The 19,855-nt window shown below is 50.5% G+C and overlaps 1 protein-coding gene across 4 annotated transcripts in view; it reads right to left on the minus strand.

The window, feature by feature from the left end:
* The window catches only part of Pde9a (phosphodiesterase 9A), a 79,000-nt gene that overhangs the window by 15,407 nt on the left and 43,738 nt on the right, over positions 1-19,855 (minus strand). For 2 of the 4 annotated variants that reach the window (XM_023716055.1, XM_004631941.2), the window contains exons 5-8: positions 8,693-8,747; positions 7,427-7,497; positions 4,378-4,462; positions 1,593-1,674 (exon numbers count right to left, since the gene is read on the minus strand). In XM_023716055.1, the coding sequence (XP_023571823.1) occupies positions 1,593-1,674; positions 4,378-4,462; positions 7,427-7,497; positions 8,693-8,747 (293 nt within the window). Of the gene's footprint in view, positions 1-1,592; positions 1,675-4,377; positions 4,463-7,426; positions 7,498-8,692; positions 8,748-8,872; positions 8,985-9,219; positions 9,302-19,855 lie in introns of those variants that run through there. The other 2 variants (XM_023716057.1, XM_023716056.1) reach the window with 2 other exon arrangements.

A 19,855-nucleotide genomic window follows, 5' to 3' on the forward strand; every position in this document is an offset into this window, starting at 1 on the left:
CTTTCTTTCTTTCTTTCTTTCTTTCTTTCTTTCTTTCTTTCTCTTCCTTCCTTCCTTCCTTCCTTCCTTCCTTCCTTCCTTCCTTCCTTCCTTCTTTTGTATTTTAGGGAAGGGTCTACAGGGTGTTCAGGGTCTCACTATTAGATTGGACTCATAGTGATCTACCTGTTTACAGCCTCCCAAAAGCTAGGATTACAGGCACGTACCACCATACCCAGTCTCAATTGCTGTTTCAGTGCACCCCAGGGGCGGGTCCAGAACCGCAGGCCTGGGGATTGAACCCCCGGCCCCTGCGCCTGCTTGCAGGCACTCTTAATTCACTGAGCTATTTGGCCAGCCTTCTTTTTTTCTTTTCTTTTCTTTTCTTTTTTTTTTTTCTTTTTCTTTTCTTTTCTTTTCTTTTTTTTTTTCTATTTTTGAGGCAGAGTCTTCCTATGTAGTCCAGGCTGGCCTGTAACTATATAGCCCAGGCTGGCCTTTAACTTGCAGCAATCCCCTGCCTCAGCCTCCCAGATGCTGTGATTATAGGTGTGTGCTACCACACCTGCTTCCTGGGGGAAGTTTCACGGCTATGTCTGTCACATATACATGGCACTGTGTATCTAAAGAAGTCAAGCCATGTGATTGTAAATTTGATGTCAATAAGTTCAACAATAAAAAACACAATAAAGTGAAGCCAAGAGAAAATATTGATTCAGCATAAATTCAAATACCGGCTAGGAAGCTCTTGTGGGTTTCGCGTGCTGGTACCAGCCTTGGTCTTGTGCTTGCTGATGGCAGCTGACGGCACCACCAGCATTTGGGGGTAGCTGTCATAAGAAGCAGTTTTGGACATAACACAGCACCAGTGCATCATATTCCAGTCTCTTCCGAGGCCTCACTGTCCATTTCTTAAAAAAGGAATGGTGTGGAGGCTGGCACTTGAGACTCCGTGGGGCAGGATCATGGGAGATGGGCACTGTTCCTAGGGAAACTGGTCTCCATGGAAACACCTCAGACCATATTTATCCTGCTGCTAGGGACCAGGTGGAGTAGGTCACTGACTGATGGGCACTGGATGCCCACAGGAGGCTCTGGAAGGCACCTCACTACCACGGGCAGTGGGAGTTCCTGCCTGGTATATTCAACCACCTCTGTCCTAGGGACCCTTTGCCCTAATCTCAGCACCTGGATTTTACTCAGCTTCTCTCCAGTGGAGGCTACTGTTGTCATGATGACCTTTTATTCTGATTGGTGGAAAACATTCCATCCCAGGGCATGGCTTCAATTCCCAGGTCTGAGGTTCTCCTGTGCATGCATCAAAGTCAGGCTTCCCATTAATACCATGTGTTGTTTGAGACAGGGATTTTGCATAAATTTCTCTCAGGTGACATTTGTGTGCTAACTTACTGAGATGGCCCTGGCTGGGATGGACAACAGTGTGGAGCTGCTATCTCCTTGTAGAGTAAACTATCAGGTGGCGACACCTGCTGGCCAAGTATTGGGGAGAAAACTCTTCTGTCCAATGACATCCCCACCTTTCAAGTTGGTTCCCAGGTCTGGGGGCTGAGGATGCCGAGCTGAGCTACTCCGAGACTGGGACCTCATCTTACCTTGGGGTAGGTGGGGACATCACGCCGAGGGGTCAATTTCTTGTTGTTATCCGGAAAGCTGTACTTACAGGGACAGCTGGTCCTAAGGATAAGAAGCAGAGATCAGCTGCCACACTGCTCCGAGCCATGGTGGCCACCTGTACAGGAGACCTGGGATGTCACCAGTGCAGAGGCAAGCTGAGTACCCAAATCCAACCACAGAGCCCACAGGCCCCACTTGGGCTTCTGTGCCATGAGGCCTAAGTCTGGAGAGTAGTGGCAGGCATGTTGTTGCTGCAGACATGTCATTGCTGCACCCAAGGACCCTGCTCGAGCCTGACCGTGAGATCAGCTTTTGGAAGACAGAAAATAAGGCCACTTTGTTTTTTCACATCATGTCACAAACTCATCCATCTGGTGCTGCTCCTCCAAGCCTGGCCTCATCTGGTGATGAACAAAAAGCATGTGAGGCCCTCCACATGGGGTTGTAGCTCACGTCCTCACTCGGTCCCCAGGCTGGACATGTCCAATTTGCCCATCATGTACAAAGTGGAGGGATGAATTTCTGCTTTCCTCCTCCTTTAACCTCAAGCATCCCATGTAAGAACAAAGGGAAATGAGCTCTGGCGCTTGCGGCACCGGCTGTAGGCTGCCCCCAGGGGCTGTGCATGGGGAGCAGCCCACAAGGCCTGGTGCCCTTAGCTGGGAGCTGCACACATTCAGGAAACATGGGTGGGGAAGAACCTGCCCAGAAGTGGGCACACTCTCCCGTCAGCTGGAGCAGCCTTGCTGTTAGGGATTACCTCCGTGGGATGTGGGGACCGGCGTATGGGTGAGCTTCTGGGATCTGTAAGTAAAATTGTGTCTTCTGGGCAAGCCATTTAACATGGTTGAGTAAAGTAACTGAGAAATTCATATCCTTTATGCCTGCATGTCTACTCTTGGGAATTTATCTTAAAAGAATTTGACACAAGCAAATAAATAGCTCTATGTACAAAGATACTCAACTAGCACTATTTGTTGTTACACCAACATGAAACCAAACTCAGAGCCACCTGAAAGTTCCTGAATGGGAAATAAATTAAATCACTTTGGTGCATCAAAACGATGGACCATGATACCATTATGAAGGTCATTCTGGGTATTACATGAAGTAGGGGAATTTCAGATGAAAAGGGAAATTAAAAAGACGATACACACATTGTATTAATGGGCGATGCAAACACATTTACTGTGCTGCTTTTTCCTCAGAGAAAAGAAGCACAGGGAGTTAAAAAAAAACCACTGAATTGTAATCTTTTGGGGAAAAAAATCTAAGAACTATCCACTGGTTAAACTTTATTGTTATCTCAGCTGGATGTGATGGCATAGAGGCTGAGACAATAAGCTAGCTACAAGTTTGAGGTCAGCCTGGGCTACATACTGAGTTCAAGGCCAGCCTGACCCATACAGCAAGATTGTCTAAAAAAATTATTTACTTATTGTTCATAATGCTGTAAATGAAAAAAGTTTGTAAGACAGTATATTCTTATTGCTTTCCAATAGTAGATATCTATGCATACAAAATCCCATGGGGAGTTTTGTGTGCAGATTTGAACCGGGGGCATTGTTGGCTATTATTATGGCAGCCACCCCCAAAACCTCCATCAGGATAGTCTGCGAGTTCTACCATGGGCCCATTCCACTTTCTTTCCATTTGCCTCATGAGGTTGAGGCTGGCCTTGAACTTGCCAGCAAGCTTCCTGCCTCAGCCTGTCAGGACAGGACTGCCACAACAGGTTTTTGGTTTTTTTTTTTTTCAGAACCAAGGATTGAACTCAGGCCTTTGTGCCTGCCAGGCAAGCTCTTATTCTACTGAGCCATCTCCCTAGCCCATCAGTTTGATGTGCAAAGGAAACTGGGCAGCTCAATTTTGTCTGCTTTAACCCTTGCATGGAAGCACAGGAAGCCCTTGCTAGGCAGGCGCTGGGCTGCTGGATCCCAGCTGGGGCTGAAATATGCGGCTCTGGGAAGAGGCGACTGCTGGGTGCTGCTGACCTGCTCGGCCTGCAGCCCCTTCTGTCTGTGGCCTGTAAACACAGAGAACACTCTCAGCTAGGAGCAGCTGGCACAACACCCTTTTTTATGCCATCTTGAGCTGCTCGTTTTTGCCTTCATTCCCTGGGCTTTCCATCTTCTTCTACTTTGGGGCACCATCCATGGTCAAGGCCACTTATTTGGGATGAAAGAAGGTCACAAGCCCCAGAGCTCTGTCACCAGACTAGTCCTGCAGCCCTCTCCTGCCCCCAAGGAACTGGCATGTGCTGGTCTGTGTGTCCCAGCAGGGGGTGCTGCCCCAGGGTGCTGGTGGGCTGCACAGCTCCCCTGTTTTCCTCTGTGAGCCCTAGCAGATGCAGACCCTGACTCCGATTGCTCCTTCCCTCCTTCTTGGCTTCACCCTGGTGCACTCTCTCTGAACTTCTAGCCATCCTCCTGTACTGGCCTCCCAAGTGCTAGGCTCATGGGCAGGCACCATCACACTGAGCTGCCTCTGTCCTCTTCCTTCAGGTCTGTCTCTGTAGACATCCACACCTTGTCTGCCAAGCTGTCCACACAGCAAGGACACACGGACCTGTAGGAGGGTTGCCCCTCTCTTGTGCACCATTTGCATCTCTGCCAGAAGGCCCTGTATGATAAGAAAGCCCAGAGCATGAGGGGCAGATTCCCCCACCCCACAGGTTGGGCTGCCTGCAACCCCAGAATCAGTCACTCCACCTTCCTAATGGGGACAAAAACAGCTGGGGTCCCTGCCCACATCAGTACTTACCTGTTACTTCTGGCCGCCAGCTCCTCCCTCATTTTTTTAATGTCACTCTTGCATTTCTCGATCTCCACAACTTTCAGCCCTTCCACTGGGGACAAAGAGACGGGACAGGGAGTTACGAAGGATCAGCACAGCTCAGGCAGCCACTGGGGTGTCACCAGGTCACTGGTCAAAATGGAGCTTCCTGCTCCTGTCCAGAACTGACACGTTCAGGGCACACAGCTCCAGGTGAGGCTGCAGCAAGTTTGAGCCACATCTGTCCCCAAGGCTCCTGTGGGATGGAAGCCTCGCCCACCCCTCCCAAGTCCCTCCTATACCCCCATCTTGCTGCACACTGCAGCTGAGGAGGGCAGGAGTCAAATGAGTCTTGTACCCTAAAGGAAAAGAAGTGACAAGTTTTCCTGGCAAGGATTAAAACCTCATTAAGATAAAAGCTTTTCTTTTTTTCATGTCTCCCCAGAGCAGTTACTCAGGGGGAAGTGTCCACTGAAGACAGATGAGAAGTAAACTGGCAAAATTAAGGATCAATGGAGCTGGCTCGATGAACATCCCAGAGGTCTGGCTGCAGAAGTGCCCAGCCTGGGCAGAAGGCCACAAGTGACCAGTGGGGTGGGTATTGCCAAGAGAGCCACACTCAGGCACATGCGCGAGGTGCTTTTCACATCGCCCAGGAAGGTGGCAAAGGCTTTCAGGAGAGCTGTGCTTGAAGGATAAAAAGCAACGGCAATAGCGGTCAAATTTGACGCAGAAAGTGGTACCAGGGTGTCGTCCTGCCCCCCTTTCCATCAGGCGCAGCTCTGAGCAAGTGCTGGCAATCCAATAGGGCCAATTTCTACAAGAGATACAGGCACTTTGCTGTGTTTCCTACAAACCCCTGCCCCAGTGAGGGCGGCAGCTCCAGGCTTGTCCAGGGTGGCCAACAAGCAGAGGTGTGGCTTCCCAGAGATCCTGTGTCTCCTGCCCAGAGGGGCTCTCAGTTGTGGTCCTAGTGGCTGACTTCCGGGCCAGGGAAACCTCTGCTCCTCTCCTCCATGAGGAGGTGGGGTCTGAAACTCAGGCCTGAAGCGTACGTGCCAGGAGTCAGGGCAGTGGTTACCTTGGGCGACTGCAGGTGAGTGGCCATGGAAGCCCCAGACTTGGGCACGTGTCCGTTAGCCACCTGCCACACCACCTTTAAAGTGGGGTTTTTCTGCTCTGCACTATGGGCCCTGAAAGGCTGCTGACACCACGGGTGTGAGGGACCCCTAGGGGCCAGGAAGCACTGCCCAGGCCCAGCGTCCACCATCAGCAGGCTTGTCACAGAGATGGTGAGTGGAGCAAAGGGTGAAACTGGGACCAGCAGCAGCAGCCCCAGCTCACTGAACATGAACAGCCAGAAATTTGGGGAGAGGAGGGGCCCAGGTAAGAGACAGACAAGCTGTACCAGCCATGGAGTATGTGGCTACACTGCGGTGTTTCAAGCGCCACTGTTCCTAGCCAGGCATGGTGGTGCACGCCTGTAATCCCATCACTCAGAAGGCCGAGGCAAGAGGATCACCTTGAGTTCAAGGCCAGCCTGGATTTGCATATCAAGACCCTATCTTAAAAACAAAGCAAAACAAAGTGCTGCTGCCCTGAAGGCCAGCCACAGCCCCTTCCAGCCCAGGAAAAGCCAGTCGAGGAGGAGGAGCCACAGCTGGGCATAAGGCCTAGAAGCCAACAGCAGGGAGCACTGGAGGTGGGGCCAGACTCAGGGGTCGTCTGTTACTAATCCCCTTATCTATCTCAACTTTTAACTGTAGAGGGACAAAGATGAAGCACCCCAAACCAAAGCACAGGTGTGCCTGGTCCCTCAGATCTGGGGCCCTCAGGCCAGCCAAGGGGCAGCTGGGGGTGTTGAGATAGTCACAGGCAGACAGGGACAGAGGTGTCCTACCAGGGATCACTGTGGTCTGCGGGGCGGGGGGGCTGGACAAACCTTCCTCAAGCCCTCAAGAGCAGCCATTCCTGGGCTGGCCTTCAGGAGCTCGAGTGTGGGTGCCGCTGTCATGTGCACTGCCTTGGCAAGGTGGTCCTGGGCACAGCTCCTGGCCTTCTCTGGCTTCCCTCACTGCCAGGGGGCTGTAGGGCTTGTCTCTGCCCAGCCTTAGAGTCTGCTGCAGCAGGTGTGTGGGTGCAGCAGGTGTGTGAGGAGGGTGTGGGGAGTGGGCAGCCTGGTGTCTCCAGTGTGGGCAGGGGGGAGGGACATTTGTCCCAGAAAGCAGGTGGCAGGCAGGCAGGGAGGACAGCCCAGCCAGAGCTCTGGCCAGTTTTACTGATTTGTTGAGTAAACTTTTCTTTCTTTTTTTCTTTTTGTATTTTAGGACAGGGTCTACAGGGTCTCACTAGTAGATTGGACTCATAGTGAACCTTCTGTTACAGCTTCCCAAGTGCTGGGATTACAGGCATGTGCCACACACCCAGTCTCATTGCGCCCAATGGCAGGCCTGGAATCAAACTCCCGGCCCCTGCATCTGCCTAAGCAGGTGCTTTAATCCACTGAGCTATCTGGCTAGCCCTGCTGAATGAACTTGATGGAGCGGCTTAACTGCTTTGTGGCATCCTTAGCATCTAACTGCCAAAACAGTTTTTATGTTAATTTTTTTTTTTTCTTTGGCAGAACCCGGGATTGAACTCAGACCCTTGCGCTTGCCAGGGAAGCACTGATTCTACTGAGCCATCTCCCCGGCCAAAACCGTTTTTAAAAGGCCAGCACATGTTGAGAAGCAGGCCTGTGACCCAGGAAGCCATGTTTCCACTGACTTCGATGGGGAGGGCCCTGGATGTGCTAAGCGTGGGTGCTCCATGGGTGTCCATGCACGCCCCAGCACACAGGACTCTCCTCACCCCACGTGTGCTGTGGCTTTAAGACAAGCTCACGGCTTCCCCATGCTGCTCTTGCCTGTGTGAAAGCATAGGTGTTTTTTGAGTATTGTGCACAAAAATGGTGTGTGTCTTGTCCTGGGCACCAACACCTGGGGGACAGTGAGTTTCTGGGGGAGAAGCCCCGGGCAGGAAGGAAACAGCCACTCACACTCCACTCGCTTCTCCAGCACTGCCAGGTGGTTGGCGACGTCCGCTTTCAGCTCGTTGATTTTAAATGCTCTGGGAAGAAAAGGTAGGCGAGATGAAGCATGACCAAAAAAGTCCTCCACGCTAACCGTGGCCCTGCCACGGTGCATGGGTCCAGGCTACGAGTGAGATTCCTCTGGTGTCTGAGGACCACGGGCTGCTTTTTTTTTTTTTTTTTCTTTTAATATATCTGGTTGTTGCATGGTCTCACTACAAAGCTCAGACTCAGTGACCCTCCTGCTTTCGGCTTCCCCAGGGCTGGGATCACAGGCGTGTGCTACTATGCCTGAACTCTGTGGCTGGCTCAGCCTGCCCTGTAGATGGGGCTGGCGCAGCATGTGGTGCCAGGGATCGAACCATGGTCCCTGTACTTGCCTAGGCTTGTCTAAGCAGGCACTTTAGTCTGCTGAGCTGTCTCTCTGGCCCCTAAAGGGCTGCTTTTAAGGAAGCCAGAATGTCTGTGGGGTTAGCACGGTGACTTCCCCTAAGCTGGGCGGTGAACACAAGGTCAAGGAGGACGTGAAGTCCTTCGTGCCCCAAGCTGGCATATGGCACAGCCTCCACAGCCTGCCCCACAGGGCAGACACTTCAGCAGACTCATGAGTTCAAGCCATTCAACTCAACCGGTTATTCATGGACTTTTCCCCCTTTATGGGGGATTGATCCCAGGGCCTCTGCACTAAACTACTATCAACACCATCAGCACTTTTTACTTTATTTTTCTGAGACAGGGTTGTGCTAACTTGTTAGGTTAATGGGCTTGAACTTGAGATTCTCCTGCCTCAGCCTCCCAGAGTTTGGGGACCATAGGTGTGTGCTGCTATGTCTGGCTTGGGCTTTAGCAAATACCATCCAGTTACTCTTTCCTTTTAATCACCCAGGGCAGTAAATGCCAAAGGGAAGTCAGTCTGAGAGACTGAAAATACTAACTTACAGAGGTGGGGGGGGGGGGCGGGCAGACTTGGAGCAGAAAGGATCAAGTTCCTTTCAAAACGGTGCCAACATCCGTAGACTGTCCTGAGCCCCATAAGAGCCCATCAGGAAAATGCTCACCATCAGAAGTCATATCCCAAGAGTGGGTGCTGACCTAGCCTTGGGGCAAGGTCAGTGTTTCCTGGGGCATTTCAGTGCCCAGTGGCTTGGGGAGCTCCCACGGGCAGAGGCCAGCCTGGAACCAGGGCCCTCCTGTAGTGTGAGAGGGACAGTGTGGACCGAGGGGACTCCGTACCTGGAGAACTGCTCTGCCACCTGGGCCAGGACACTCTGGATTAATTCTTCTCTCTCTGTAACCAAAGAAGACAATTAGATGGAGGTGATCCAGGGGCTGGCGGGAGTGACCCTGGGCTGCAGGGTCCCACAGGGGATGCCCGGCCTGGCCTGGTGCTCTTGCTGCCCTCCTTGGCCCCACCTGCTCACAGTGGGCCTGGGCAGCAACTATGAACAGCAGGCAGGACTGGCTTTGGGACAGGAGGAGCCTCGCATGGGGCACAGGCGCATTATGGAGACGGGGAGAATTGCCGGCCTGCCCAGTGCAGAACTCAGTGTCCTCAGAGCAGGCCTGGAGGAAGTGCCACCGCCTGTAAACAGGCACAGCCAGCTGCCCAGGCCTTGCCTGCTTCCTGTTTCCTGGCCTGGCGGGCAAGGACACTGGTGAAGAGCAGCCTTGGCCCATCCCTCCCACCAACACTGGCACTCTCGGTTCGGCTCTGAGGACATCTGCAGCTTCACCGATGCCTGCAGCCTTCTACCGCTCACCTGATGTCTGTCTGCCACAAAGGAAATACAGGACCAGACCAAACCTGTCACAAGCTAAAAACGGGTGGGGTGTGCAGCTCAGTCAGAGAGCACTTGCTCAGCATGTACAAGGCCCCGGGTTCAGTCCCCAGTGAAGTGAAACAACGGAAAGGATTTATACTCACAGCCTGGAGTGGTGGCCCACACCTGTGATCCCAGCGCTCAGGAGGCTGGGGCAGGAGGATGGCCATGAGTTCAAGGCCAGTCTGGATTACATAGTGAGTACTAGGCCAGCCTGCACTACATAGCAGGACTTTGTCCTGACAAACCAACCAAACCAACTAAGCAACAACAAAACAAAAACTCCCCAAAGCTAGAGACACGCATGTCCTCTGGCCTGGCATCTTAGTTCTGGGAATCAGGCTGTGTGCAGACGACAGATGTTGGCCACAATATTATTAACATAGCAAAAAGCTTAAAAGTCAGTAGGCCCATCGAACAGGGACTTTTCAAGTAAATGATGATGAATCTGCCTTGTGGAATCATATTCTATTAGGAATAACAGTCTTGGAGAATGTTTACATTTATTATTAGAGTTAAAAAAATTTAAAACTGGTGACAGAACATGATTCCCTTTTTGAAAACATCTTCGGAGGGCACACTCCAAAATAATAATGGCAGCCATTTTTCAGCGATAGGAATATATAGTCATTGTATTTTCTTAATTTTGCTGCTTCTACACTTTCTGCAGTGAATACTTATTGGGGTTTTTCTCTTCTCTCCTACCTGCCCACTTCTCTCCTTTTCACTGTAGTACTAGAGGCTGAACCCAGGGCCCTCACACTGAGCTCCATCACTGGCCTATTTTTAAATTATTTGTAAAAACTTCAAGACAAGAGGAAAAGGGAGGGGAAGGGGAGGTAAAATGAATAAAGCTGCTTTATGTAAGTTCATTGACTGCCTGTGATGAAATCAGTCATTACGGGCTGTGAACATGCGCTAATACAAATAAAAATTTAGAAAAACAGCTCCCATACCAAAAAAAAAAAAAAAAAAAAAAAAAAAGAAGAGAAAAGAAAAGAAAAAAGAAAAAAAGTAAAATGTTTACACAGGGTCTCACTAAGTTGCTAACTTGTCCAGGCTGAGCTTAGACTCATGATTCTCCTGCCTTAGCCTTCCAGAGTGCTGGGACTGTAGGTGCGTGCTACCCATACCTGGCTGAATAGATACCAGTTTCATACAAAAGAATAAAGTGAATCAAGCTACATTCCACTCTCAGGCCCTCATTGCTTTCCTGTCTACACAAACCCATTTGGCTGGCCTTGGCTGGTGTTGGCTGTGGCCGAGGGGGTCATTCATCTTGCTGTGGAGGTAGAGGTGGCGCAGTCTCTCTTTACCCACCTCCCAGCTCCATCTAGAGTCGCCCAGGTCCACTTCCTCCTGGCACCAGTCCCGTGGAACAGGTGGACACAGGTGCCTGACTCACATGGGTGACCTGGCTGCCCTGCACAGGCTGTCCTGACCCAGTCCACACTGACCTGTGCCACAGTGCCACACCCAACCCTGTGCCATCTCCTGGAACTCACGCGTGCCCCCATTAAAGTTAGCAATTAAGACTGCTCACAGTACCCTGCACCTGGCAAAGGTCCTCCTCCCTGTGCACAGACGTCCTGTGCGGGTAGGGCATCTGGTCTACCCTGGGCCTATGAACAAGTTTTCTGTGGCACTCTCTAATCTTACAGCTCTAAATTCCAGTGTTGCCAGAGAAGTGGGTGCCAAGACAACTGAAGGCACCTCAGTACCCACTTTCTATGATTTGACAAGAAGAGAATGAGCCAGGTGTGGTAGTGCATACCTGTGATCCCAGCACTCAGGAAGTTGAGGCAGGAGGACCTCTGTGAGTTTAAGGCCAACCTGGGCTACAAAGGGAATCTCATAAAACAGAACAAAACAAAACAGAAGGGGGAGGGAAGAAAGACATTTTGTTTGATTTCTTGAAGCTTCGAGGGTGACAGTACTAGCCAGGAACTTTGTACAGGGCCCTAGGCTGGGCAGCCACGGGTGTAAGGAGCTAAGTTTCAGGCAGCAGGGGGCTGGGCCAGCCTGGGCAAGGATCACAGGAGGTTTCTGACCACCTGGATGAGCTCTTTAGATCACTTATCATGAAATCATTGAAGAAGCAGCAAGTCCCATAAACGTGAAGGTTAATGATCTTGAGATCATTAATTTAGAAGCCACATATGGACTAGGTGTCAGCAGCAGAGTGTGCATTCTTTCATGGGGTCTACAGAGCAGGTAAAAGAAAGACTGTCTCCCGGCCTTACAGTGACCAGCAGCACACTGTGGAAAGCCCAGGCACCCAGAGTACAACCTCAGAGCACCCAAGAGAAATCACAGTCCTGGCGGTGTGCTGCTGGATGACGCATGGGTCACGGAAGACATCTCAAGGAGGGAAAAAATGGAAAATGACATTTCGAAGAAGTCTGAGGCCAGCAGAGGGATGGAGGATGAACAACTCCTGGGCCTGTAATGTTATTCAAAGCACTGTGGTTGGAAGCTTCTGAGACAATCAGGGACATCAGAACAGCTTGGCTAACATCGGTGACCCTTTGTCAGCCTATGTGCCCAATGGGAGACTGAAAATCAAATGAAGTGTGACCTTCGTTTTGTAAAACTGGTCATATTCTTCTGGGCACATCATGGACATCCTGGTGCCACAAGGTTAGCCCTAACTCTCCCGCCTGTCTTGCCCCTAGTTGGGAGACAAGGACATCTGATTAGAGTTTTTACAACATCCGGTTCCAGAGCCCCACATGGTCAGCACTGAGAACCCCCCAGCCACTGCCGACCGAGAATGACCTGGATGCCAGAAAAAGGAAGCCTGTGCCACAAACACTAGCCCGGAGAGGGCCACCTATGGGACCAAATGTCTGCTCCTTCAGCAGTGAGGCTCCCTGCAGAGCTACAAACCAGGACTGAGAAAATCGCCAGCCAGACCCTGGCCTGCATCAGCCTTGAGGCAGGATCAAAAAATATGGGGAAGGTTTAAGTGAAAGTGTGTTACAGTGAAAGACGCAGCCACGAATCCCCTCAGAATCCGCCCCTCCCTTTGAACACACTTCCCACCCTTCTGGCCACTTTCTGCAGCACCTCTGCAGTCCTCTTGCCTGAGTGTCTTTATGAGGTGTGGTCAAAAATATGGTGAATACTTCTTCCCCGTGTCACCCAAGGGAAAGGCAGCTTGTAACAACAGAACACTGGGTCCTCATCTACCTTGCTCACCTGATCGGGTGCCATGTGACTTTTGGCTCTTCCCCAAAGTCAAAATGACCACGAGAGGGAAATGTTTTGTATCAATTGAGAACATCAAGGCAGCCAGGACAGTGAAGATAAAGACACTCAAGAAAAAGGACTCCAGAGCTGCTGCAGAAAATGGCAAGGATGATGGGATCATTCACCACATTTTGATCACACCTTGACCTCCTCCAAGGCTGGCCCTGCTTCTGTGGCAGCCCAGACTGAAGTCCAGCATCCACCTGGAGTCCCCTCCCTTGCTGCTAACTTTCCTTCTTAGGGAATTGCTGCAGTCTTCGTGGAAATCATACTTACAGGCAGAGAGATGAAAGTCTGAGTTTCTAGGAAAACATGTACATGATGCGCAATTGTCCTAAGGTGGAAAGAGGCTAGCCGCTCATTCAGAGTGGTGGAGACATGAGTTGAGGTCCACCCAGGCCCTGGACACACTCAGCCACACACTGCCATGTGCAGCTGCTACAGAGCAGCCAGAGCGGTGGCCAAGGATTATGCCAAGTAAAGAAGGTGCCCCAGGCACCCACCAGGGGCTGCACGCACAGGGAGCCCCTGGAAAGACAGAAGTAGAAGTGCAGAAGAGAGAGGTAGCAGCTGGGGGCTGCGGCTGGGGCTGGGGAAGGACATGAGTGGCACAAAGTCAGGAGGGACCCTGTGTCACTGTACTGGGACCCGGTGCAGATGACCTGGTTGGCTGTACTTTTGCTCTTACAGCTCCATGGGAACCTATAGCTAATAAAAAAGTTATAAAGAGTTTGCCCTGGACATTTTCTGTTTGTTTTCTGAGACAGGTTCCTGTTCAGGCCAGGCCAGCCCTGAACTCACTAGGTGGCCAGGGTGGCCTGGAACTCACAGCGATTCTCCTGCCTCAGCCTCTTGAGTACTGGGATCACAGGCATGCACCAACATGCACAGCTGCCTCTGGACTTTTGAGGGCACTCTTTGAGTTTATAGCATTTTTATGCCTGTACTTAATTCCCAGCCTGAGCTGCGATCCTACTTTGTGCCTCTGCTTGTCCCAGCCCAAGGCCATGGGGGTAGATACCTATTTTCTGGTCTGGTTGTAGCAACCCTTGGCTCACGTCAGACCCCTGTGCCAGTAGATCTGTTGTTCTTGGAAAGGACTCAGAAGCCAAATTGGTGGGATACCCCCACCCCACCGCTGGACCTTGGCTCAGGCTGCTGCATTTCGGTAAGTGTGCAACTTACCCAAGGACTCACTGGACTGGCTCTTTACAGACTACAACATTTGCATGCTTTGGTAAGACAAAGGAGCAAGCAAACTGCTGCACAAAGCACAAGGCAGCTTCTCCCCCCACCCCACCCATAAACAGAGCCCTACAGGGAGGTGGTACCCCAGCCCAGATATTCCTGCATCTGCCAGCAACTCTCCCAGGGGAGCTCAGCACGTACAATAGATGTGTGCAATACTTTGGGTGCTACCACTCCACCAAGGTGTAGGTGCACTGAGTTGCTGTCCCTTGTCCCTGTCTTGCTTGCATCCTGCCCTGTGTGTCATGGTCTGTCTTAGTTACTTTTCTAGTTGCTGAGATAAGATGCCCGACACCCAAGCTCAAAGGAGGAGAGGTTTCTTTGGCTCACAGTATGTAGAGGCTTCAGTGCAGTCAGCCGGCTCCAAGGCAGGGCAGCACAGAAGAGCAGGGGGCAGAAGGTAGGGAGCAGCAACAAATGACAAGTGACAGCAGTAGCTCTCTGTCGTCTCTTATAGTACACCCAGGCTACCAGGAAGTAGAGGTAGCTGGGGCGGGGCACCCACAATCCTAGGCAGAACTATGCCAAACCAATCAGTAGACTAATTTAATAATGATCCCAGCATCACACACTTACCCCCAGCACCACACACTCTAGATCCAGCCATAGCAGCAGCAGATCCAGCCTAGATCCAGCTGAACAGCTGCACCTATGACCACATGAGGCTTTAGGGAGGACATCTAGACACACACCACAGCATGGTCTTTGGGGGTAACAGGCTGGGGGTAGAGGCCTAGTCCTGCTTGAAATGTCTCGGCAGCATCCACAGGAGCTGGAGGCCCTAGATCTGGGGGAGGAATTTTCAACTGCAAATGTTAGTCCTTCCTGCCCACTCCCTGCCAGCAAATATTGCTGTGACCAGTGACACCTATTGTTAAATGCCGCATGGCATGTTCTGAATTTAAAAATTAAACCTCATTCAAGTAATTCACTTTGGAAATTTCTCAGCAGCTCTAGAGAAATCCAGCAATAGTCAGGAACACTGGAACTTGAAGTTGGGCATGCTGGGGTCTGGGGTTCCTCTGGACCTGGAGGTTCTGACCAAAAGGGGCAGAAGACAGAGGGAGGGAGAGAAGTCATTCTGCTTCTGCTTCTGCTTTTTTTTTTTTTTTTTTGTGGCTAGCTCAGCCTACCCTGGGGGCAGGGCAGGAGTGGCAGGTGGTGCTGGGGATGGAACTATGGTCCCTGCACTTGCCTAAGCTTGCCTAGGTAGGTGCTTTAGACCATTAAGCTATCTCACTGGCCCCTGTGTATTAATTAATCTGGTAACCTATAATTTTTCTTTCTTTTTTTCTGCTACTGGGGATTGAACTCAGGACCTTGTACTTGCCAGGCAGACGCTTAAGCTGCTGAGTTATCTTCCCAGCCCAAGAGAGAAGTCATTCTTGTTATGCACTTACCCATAGAGTTGGGGAGGCTGGTGCTCTACACAGGAAGCTGTCATAAAGAATGGTGTGGGTCAGAGTCACTGGGTCTGGGTAGTGTAGTAGTGTCCAGGGTATAGCTCTCGGTACGCCATGGGCTGCTACCTAAGGCAAGGCGTTGGGGCTGTGGTTTGCCCACTCACCCTGGAGTCTGCCCACTTACCCTGGAGTCTGCTGGGCACCATGCCTCTGTCCTCCTCCTATCATAGTGCCCAGGTGAGCGGTCAGCACCCAGGAGGGAGGCCTCATGGCGGAGGGCATGTCTGGGTGCAGCTCTGAAGTTGGGCCCACATTTGTCCTGTACAAGGCATGGGTGCACAGAAGGACACGAGCTGTGGAGTGGCCGAGCAGGGCCACTCACTGGGAGGTCAGCACAGGCATTGGTATCCCAGTGATGTGACCCTGCAGAGGCAAGGTGAACTGAACACTGCAAGGGCTTCTGGATGCTTCTCTACAGTGTATGTGTACCCACCCGGTGCCTCCTGGCAGCTGGTGATGACTGTATAATCGCTGGACTTGCTTGATGGCTCTGATACATGACACATGCCCTGCTCGTCCCCATGGAAGTAGCACAGTGAGGACTATGAGTCCTCTGCAGAGCAAGCACAGCAGAACTCTGCAGAGCACTGACAAGACCAGATCAAGAGCAGCACAAAAACCCTGCAGCACTTTGTAAAGACATGGCCTTGTTGCCTTTTGCTTCTTTTTTCCAATAAGGAAAACCTGGCTGAACCCAGGGCCTTGTACAACTCCATCCCAAACCACTTATTTTGCATTTTGAGACAGATCCTCATTAAGTTGCTAAATTGCCTAGGCTGGGTTTAAACTTGCAATCTTCCTGCCTCAGCCTCCTACATTGCTCAGATACATCACTACACCCAGCTTTACTTTTTTGCCTTAGGAGTCATAACCCACATTACTTGGCCCCAAAGAGAAAACTACTTTCGAGGCCCTAAGACAGCAGAAGGTGGTATCTATTTGTGTGCTGCACAGTTTCTAACTGCTAAGCACCAGCTGCCCAGGAGGAAGAGCTGGTGCTTCCCAGGGTATGGTGAGGTGTCCCCACCATCTTCCTGGGAGCTGAGAGGGGTGACCTCCCCTCCTGTCCTCATGTGTTCTCTCTCAGCAGCAGCTGCCCTGGAACTTGCTGGGTAGGATGTTAACAAGCGAAGAGTCATGGGCAGTTCGGTGTTTATGGCATCATAAACCAGACATTCCCAGCAGGGAGGCCATCTCCTCTAGGCAGGAGCACAATAAAGCTCTGTGATGAGCAGCGACTGCGCTCTGCCACTTAAAGACACAGGTGCTGGCTCCAGCCTGCCCTGCAGAGACAGGGGATCACCTGTATTGCAGCTGTCCAGACGGAGCAAAGCAGCAACGGCTCAGGAGGGCTCAGGTAGCCCCATGGGGTCTGGAGAGTGTCTTACAGCCACAGGACCTCAGGGACCCTGGGTTGGGTTTTTTTCCCCTTTGCTATTAGAGGTGGGACTTCCCGGTCTGTGCTTATATCTGACTTTGCCACGGTGGGTATGACTCCTCCCTGCACGGTCTCCTCCTGGGACAAGGGACCAGGTGGCCTGGCCGGGAGCATCTGGGACCAAAGTCCACAGCTTACTGTGGCACACAGCTCTGGGCTCTCAACATGCTCTGGGCATGTCCCGCATGGCTTGCACGTGCTTACTCAACACACACAGTGGCAGTGACATTTGGTGTAGGCCAAGGTTGCAATGCCATCCGGTCTACCCAAGTCCCCACAAGGGCCTGCTCCCAAGGGCCCCAGAACCTTTCCCTGTGTCCAGTCACACAGCAATGACAGACACACAGCATGAGAATCTGAGAACCTTGTCTCTGTTCAGCCTGGTGGGAATTTGTCCCTTCTGTGACATCCAGTGTGTGTCACTTTTGGAGAAACTTAACTATGTGGAGACCAAAGGGAATCAGCTCTATGAACTGGGCTGTGACCTGGTATCAAACAATCACATCCGATTTGTTCCAGGAGGAGTTCTTGGCAACCTCTGACATGAATAAGGAAAAAGGTGCTGTGTAAGGGACAGCATATTTATAAAAATCTACTGAAAATCTTTTGCAAAGAGAAGTTTTACTATATCTATTGACTTTAGCAGGTTGGATACAGTTGTACTGACCACTGTTATAACAAGACTTGAAGCAACATGTGCCCCTCAACATGGTGAACAGTGGCATATTCACAAAGCCAATACTATGCTGCTGCAAAAGAATGCCTGAAGCCAGGCTCAAAGGTGCATGCAAATAGTCCCAGCTCTGGGAGGCTGAGGCACAAGGATTGCAAGTTTAAGGTTAACAAGGGCTACACAGCACGGTTGAGGCTGGCCAGGAATACGGATTGAGACCTTGTGTCAAAAAACAGAAACAAAAGAATGAATGGAGATCCTGTGCTCTGCTACAGGGTGCCTCAGTTGTGTGGTCAACCTATGCAGAAAGTTGCAGGTATGGGCTGAGTTGCTAGAGGACAAAATGAAAGGGGGACTCCCCAAAAGAGGCCATGGGGGGAATTGCATATAAACTCTCCTGTCTTGGGCTGATCCCTGAAATGAACATGTCGGGGATTGGAGCTCGGAGACACAAAGTTGGCAGGGTAAGCCCAGTCCAACCAGAGGGGCCTGTTGAATACCTCAGCCTTCTAGAAAAGGCCCCGCAGGTGTCCCCAGAGACTGCTAAACCAAGCCTTGGGGTTCAAGGGGACCAGGTAATAGCATCTATCTGCAACAAGTCAGCTTTTCTCAGAGGAAGATAATGAAATTTGGAGTCTGCTCGATGGCTTCTGACCAGGTTGGTGCACAAGAAACACAGACCCATGAGGAGATGGAGACAGGGCTTGGGAGAAAGGCATGCAGCCAGCAGAGACCCATGGGGATTCAGAGGTAGACTGGCAGACGAAGGCTCCCAAGCAGTACTGCTAAATCTGCCCACGGAGATTCTCATCAAAAAAGACAGGAGTACACAGTAAACAGATGGGGAATCTCCACAGCCACATCTCCTGACAAGAATCAAGTAAACAGCTTGGAATTTTAAAAAATAGTATCTGGATTTAAAAATTCACAGGTGTGCTTAGAGCAGTTTGGAATAAGCAGAGGAAAATGCAGGAAATTGAGGGCAGATCACGAGAAATGACCAAATCCTTTGAGCAGACAAAGAGATTAAAAAAAAAAAAAAAAGAAAAGAAACATACAAAAATAACACACACACACACACACACACACACACCTAAAACACCAGAGCCACTGCTATGAAAGGAGCAGTAGCAACCTGTGACACATATGGAATTACCGTTTCAAAAGGAAGGATACAAAATACATTTCAAGCAATGATGTTTAGAGATTTTTACAAATTTGGTGTAAACAAACTTACAGAGCACAAACCCTTAGTGAAGGATAAATAAGAAGGATGAATAAAAAGGAAAGCTCGGTCCGGTGAGATAGCTCAGTGGACGAAGCGCCTGCTTAGGTAAGCGTAGGGATTGGGGTCTGATTCCTGGCACCACATGCTGTGCCAGCCCCACCCCTGGGCCTGCTGAGCAGGTGACCAAGTCCGGGTGTGGTGGCGCATGCCTGTAATCCTAGTGCTGGGGAGGCTGAAAACAGGAGGATCACTATGAGTCCGAGCTGCATAGCGAGACCCTGAACAAAACACATTAAAAAGAAAGGAAATCTGGCCTTGGTCTATTAAAGTCAAAGAACAGAAACCCAGAGATTAAAAAAATAGAAAGGGGGGAAAAGTCAAAAAGGGGGAAAAGCCCTTGAAGGAAGCTAGAGGGAAAAAAGCACAGCCTGTACTGTACTAATGACAAAATGAGCTGACTGCTTATCAGAAATGATATGATCCAGGGGAAAAAGACAGAATCCACATCCACTATTTTCTTTATTTCTCAAAGAAAAACAAGAAAAACAACCCTTAAAAGCCTCCCTGCAGATATAGGAATCTATACCCTGCAAACTAATCCCTCAAAAGGAAAGCAAAACAAAGACATGCTGTAAGCAGAAGCTGAGAGAATTAGTCACCAGCAGACCTGCGTTGCAAGACATGGTAAAAGAAAAATGTGATTCCTCAGGCTGAAGGGAATATATAGCTGGAAGGTGGGATACACAGGGAGAAGTAAAAGTATCAGGAATGAGAAAATGTAGGTAAATATTTAAACAATTATGTTTTTCACAATTTCTTCAAGAGACAACTGGCTGTTTAAAGCAGAAGTTACAGAATTTCATTATAGGGTTCAATGTATATGTAGATAGAAAGCATACAGCAGCAATAGCTCAGAGGCTGTGGGAGAGTGGATCAGGCAGGATCATACTGCTTGATGGATGATGGCACAGCATTAACTCTAAACAGAATGCACCAAGTAGAGTCTGATTTAAAGAATGGGCAAAGGATCTGAGCAGACACCTTGAGGAAAGAAGGTGCCGGGGCCTGGTGGTGCACACCTGTAGTCCCAGCATTTGGGAGGCTGAGGCAGGATGACTACTGTGAGTTCAAGGTCAGCCTAAACTGCATAGTGAAAACCTATTCAAAAGAAGAAGGGGGGATCGGGGAGATGACTCAGTGGAATAAGCACTTGCCTGGCAAGCGCAAGGGCCTGAGTTCAATCCCCGGTTCCACCAAAAAAAAAAAAAAAAAAA

The sequence above is a fragment of the Octodon degus genome, unplaced genomic scaffold (assembly GCF_000260255.1).
Source record: "Octodon degus isolate 3935 unplaced genomic scaffold, OctDeg1.0 scaffold00045, whole genome shotgun sequence".
NCBI classification, from domain to species: domain Eukaryota; kingdom Metazoa; phylum Chordata; class Mammalia; order Rodentia; family Octodontidae; genus Octodon; species Octodon degus.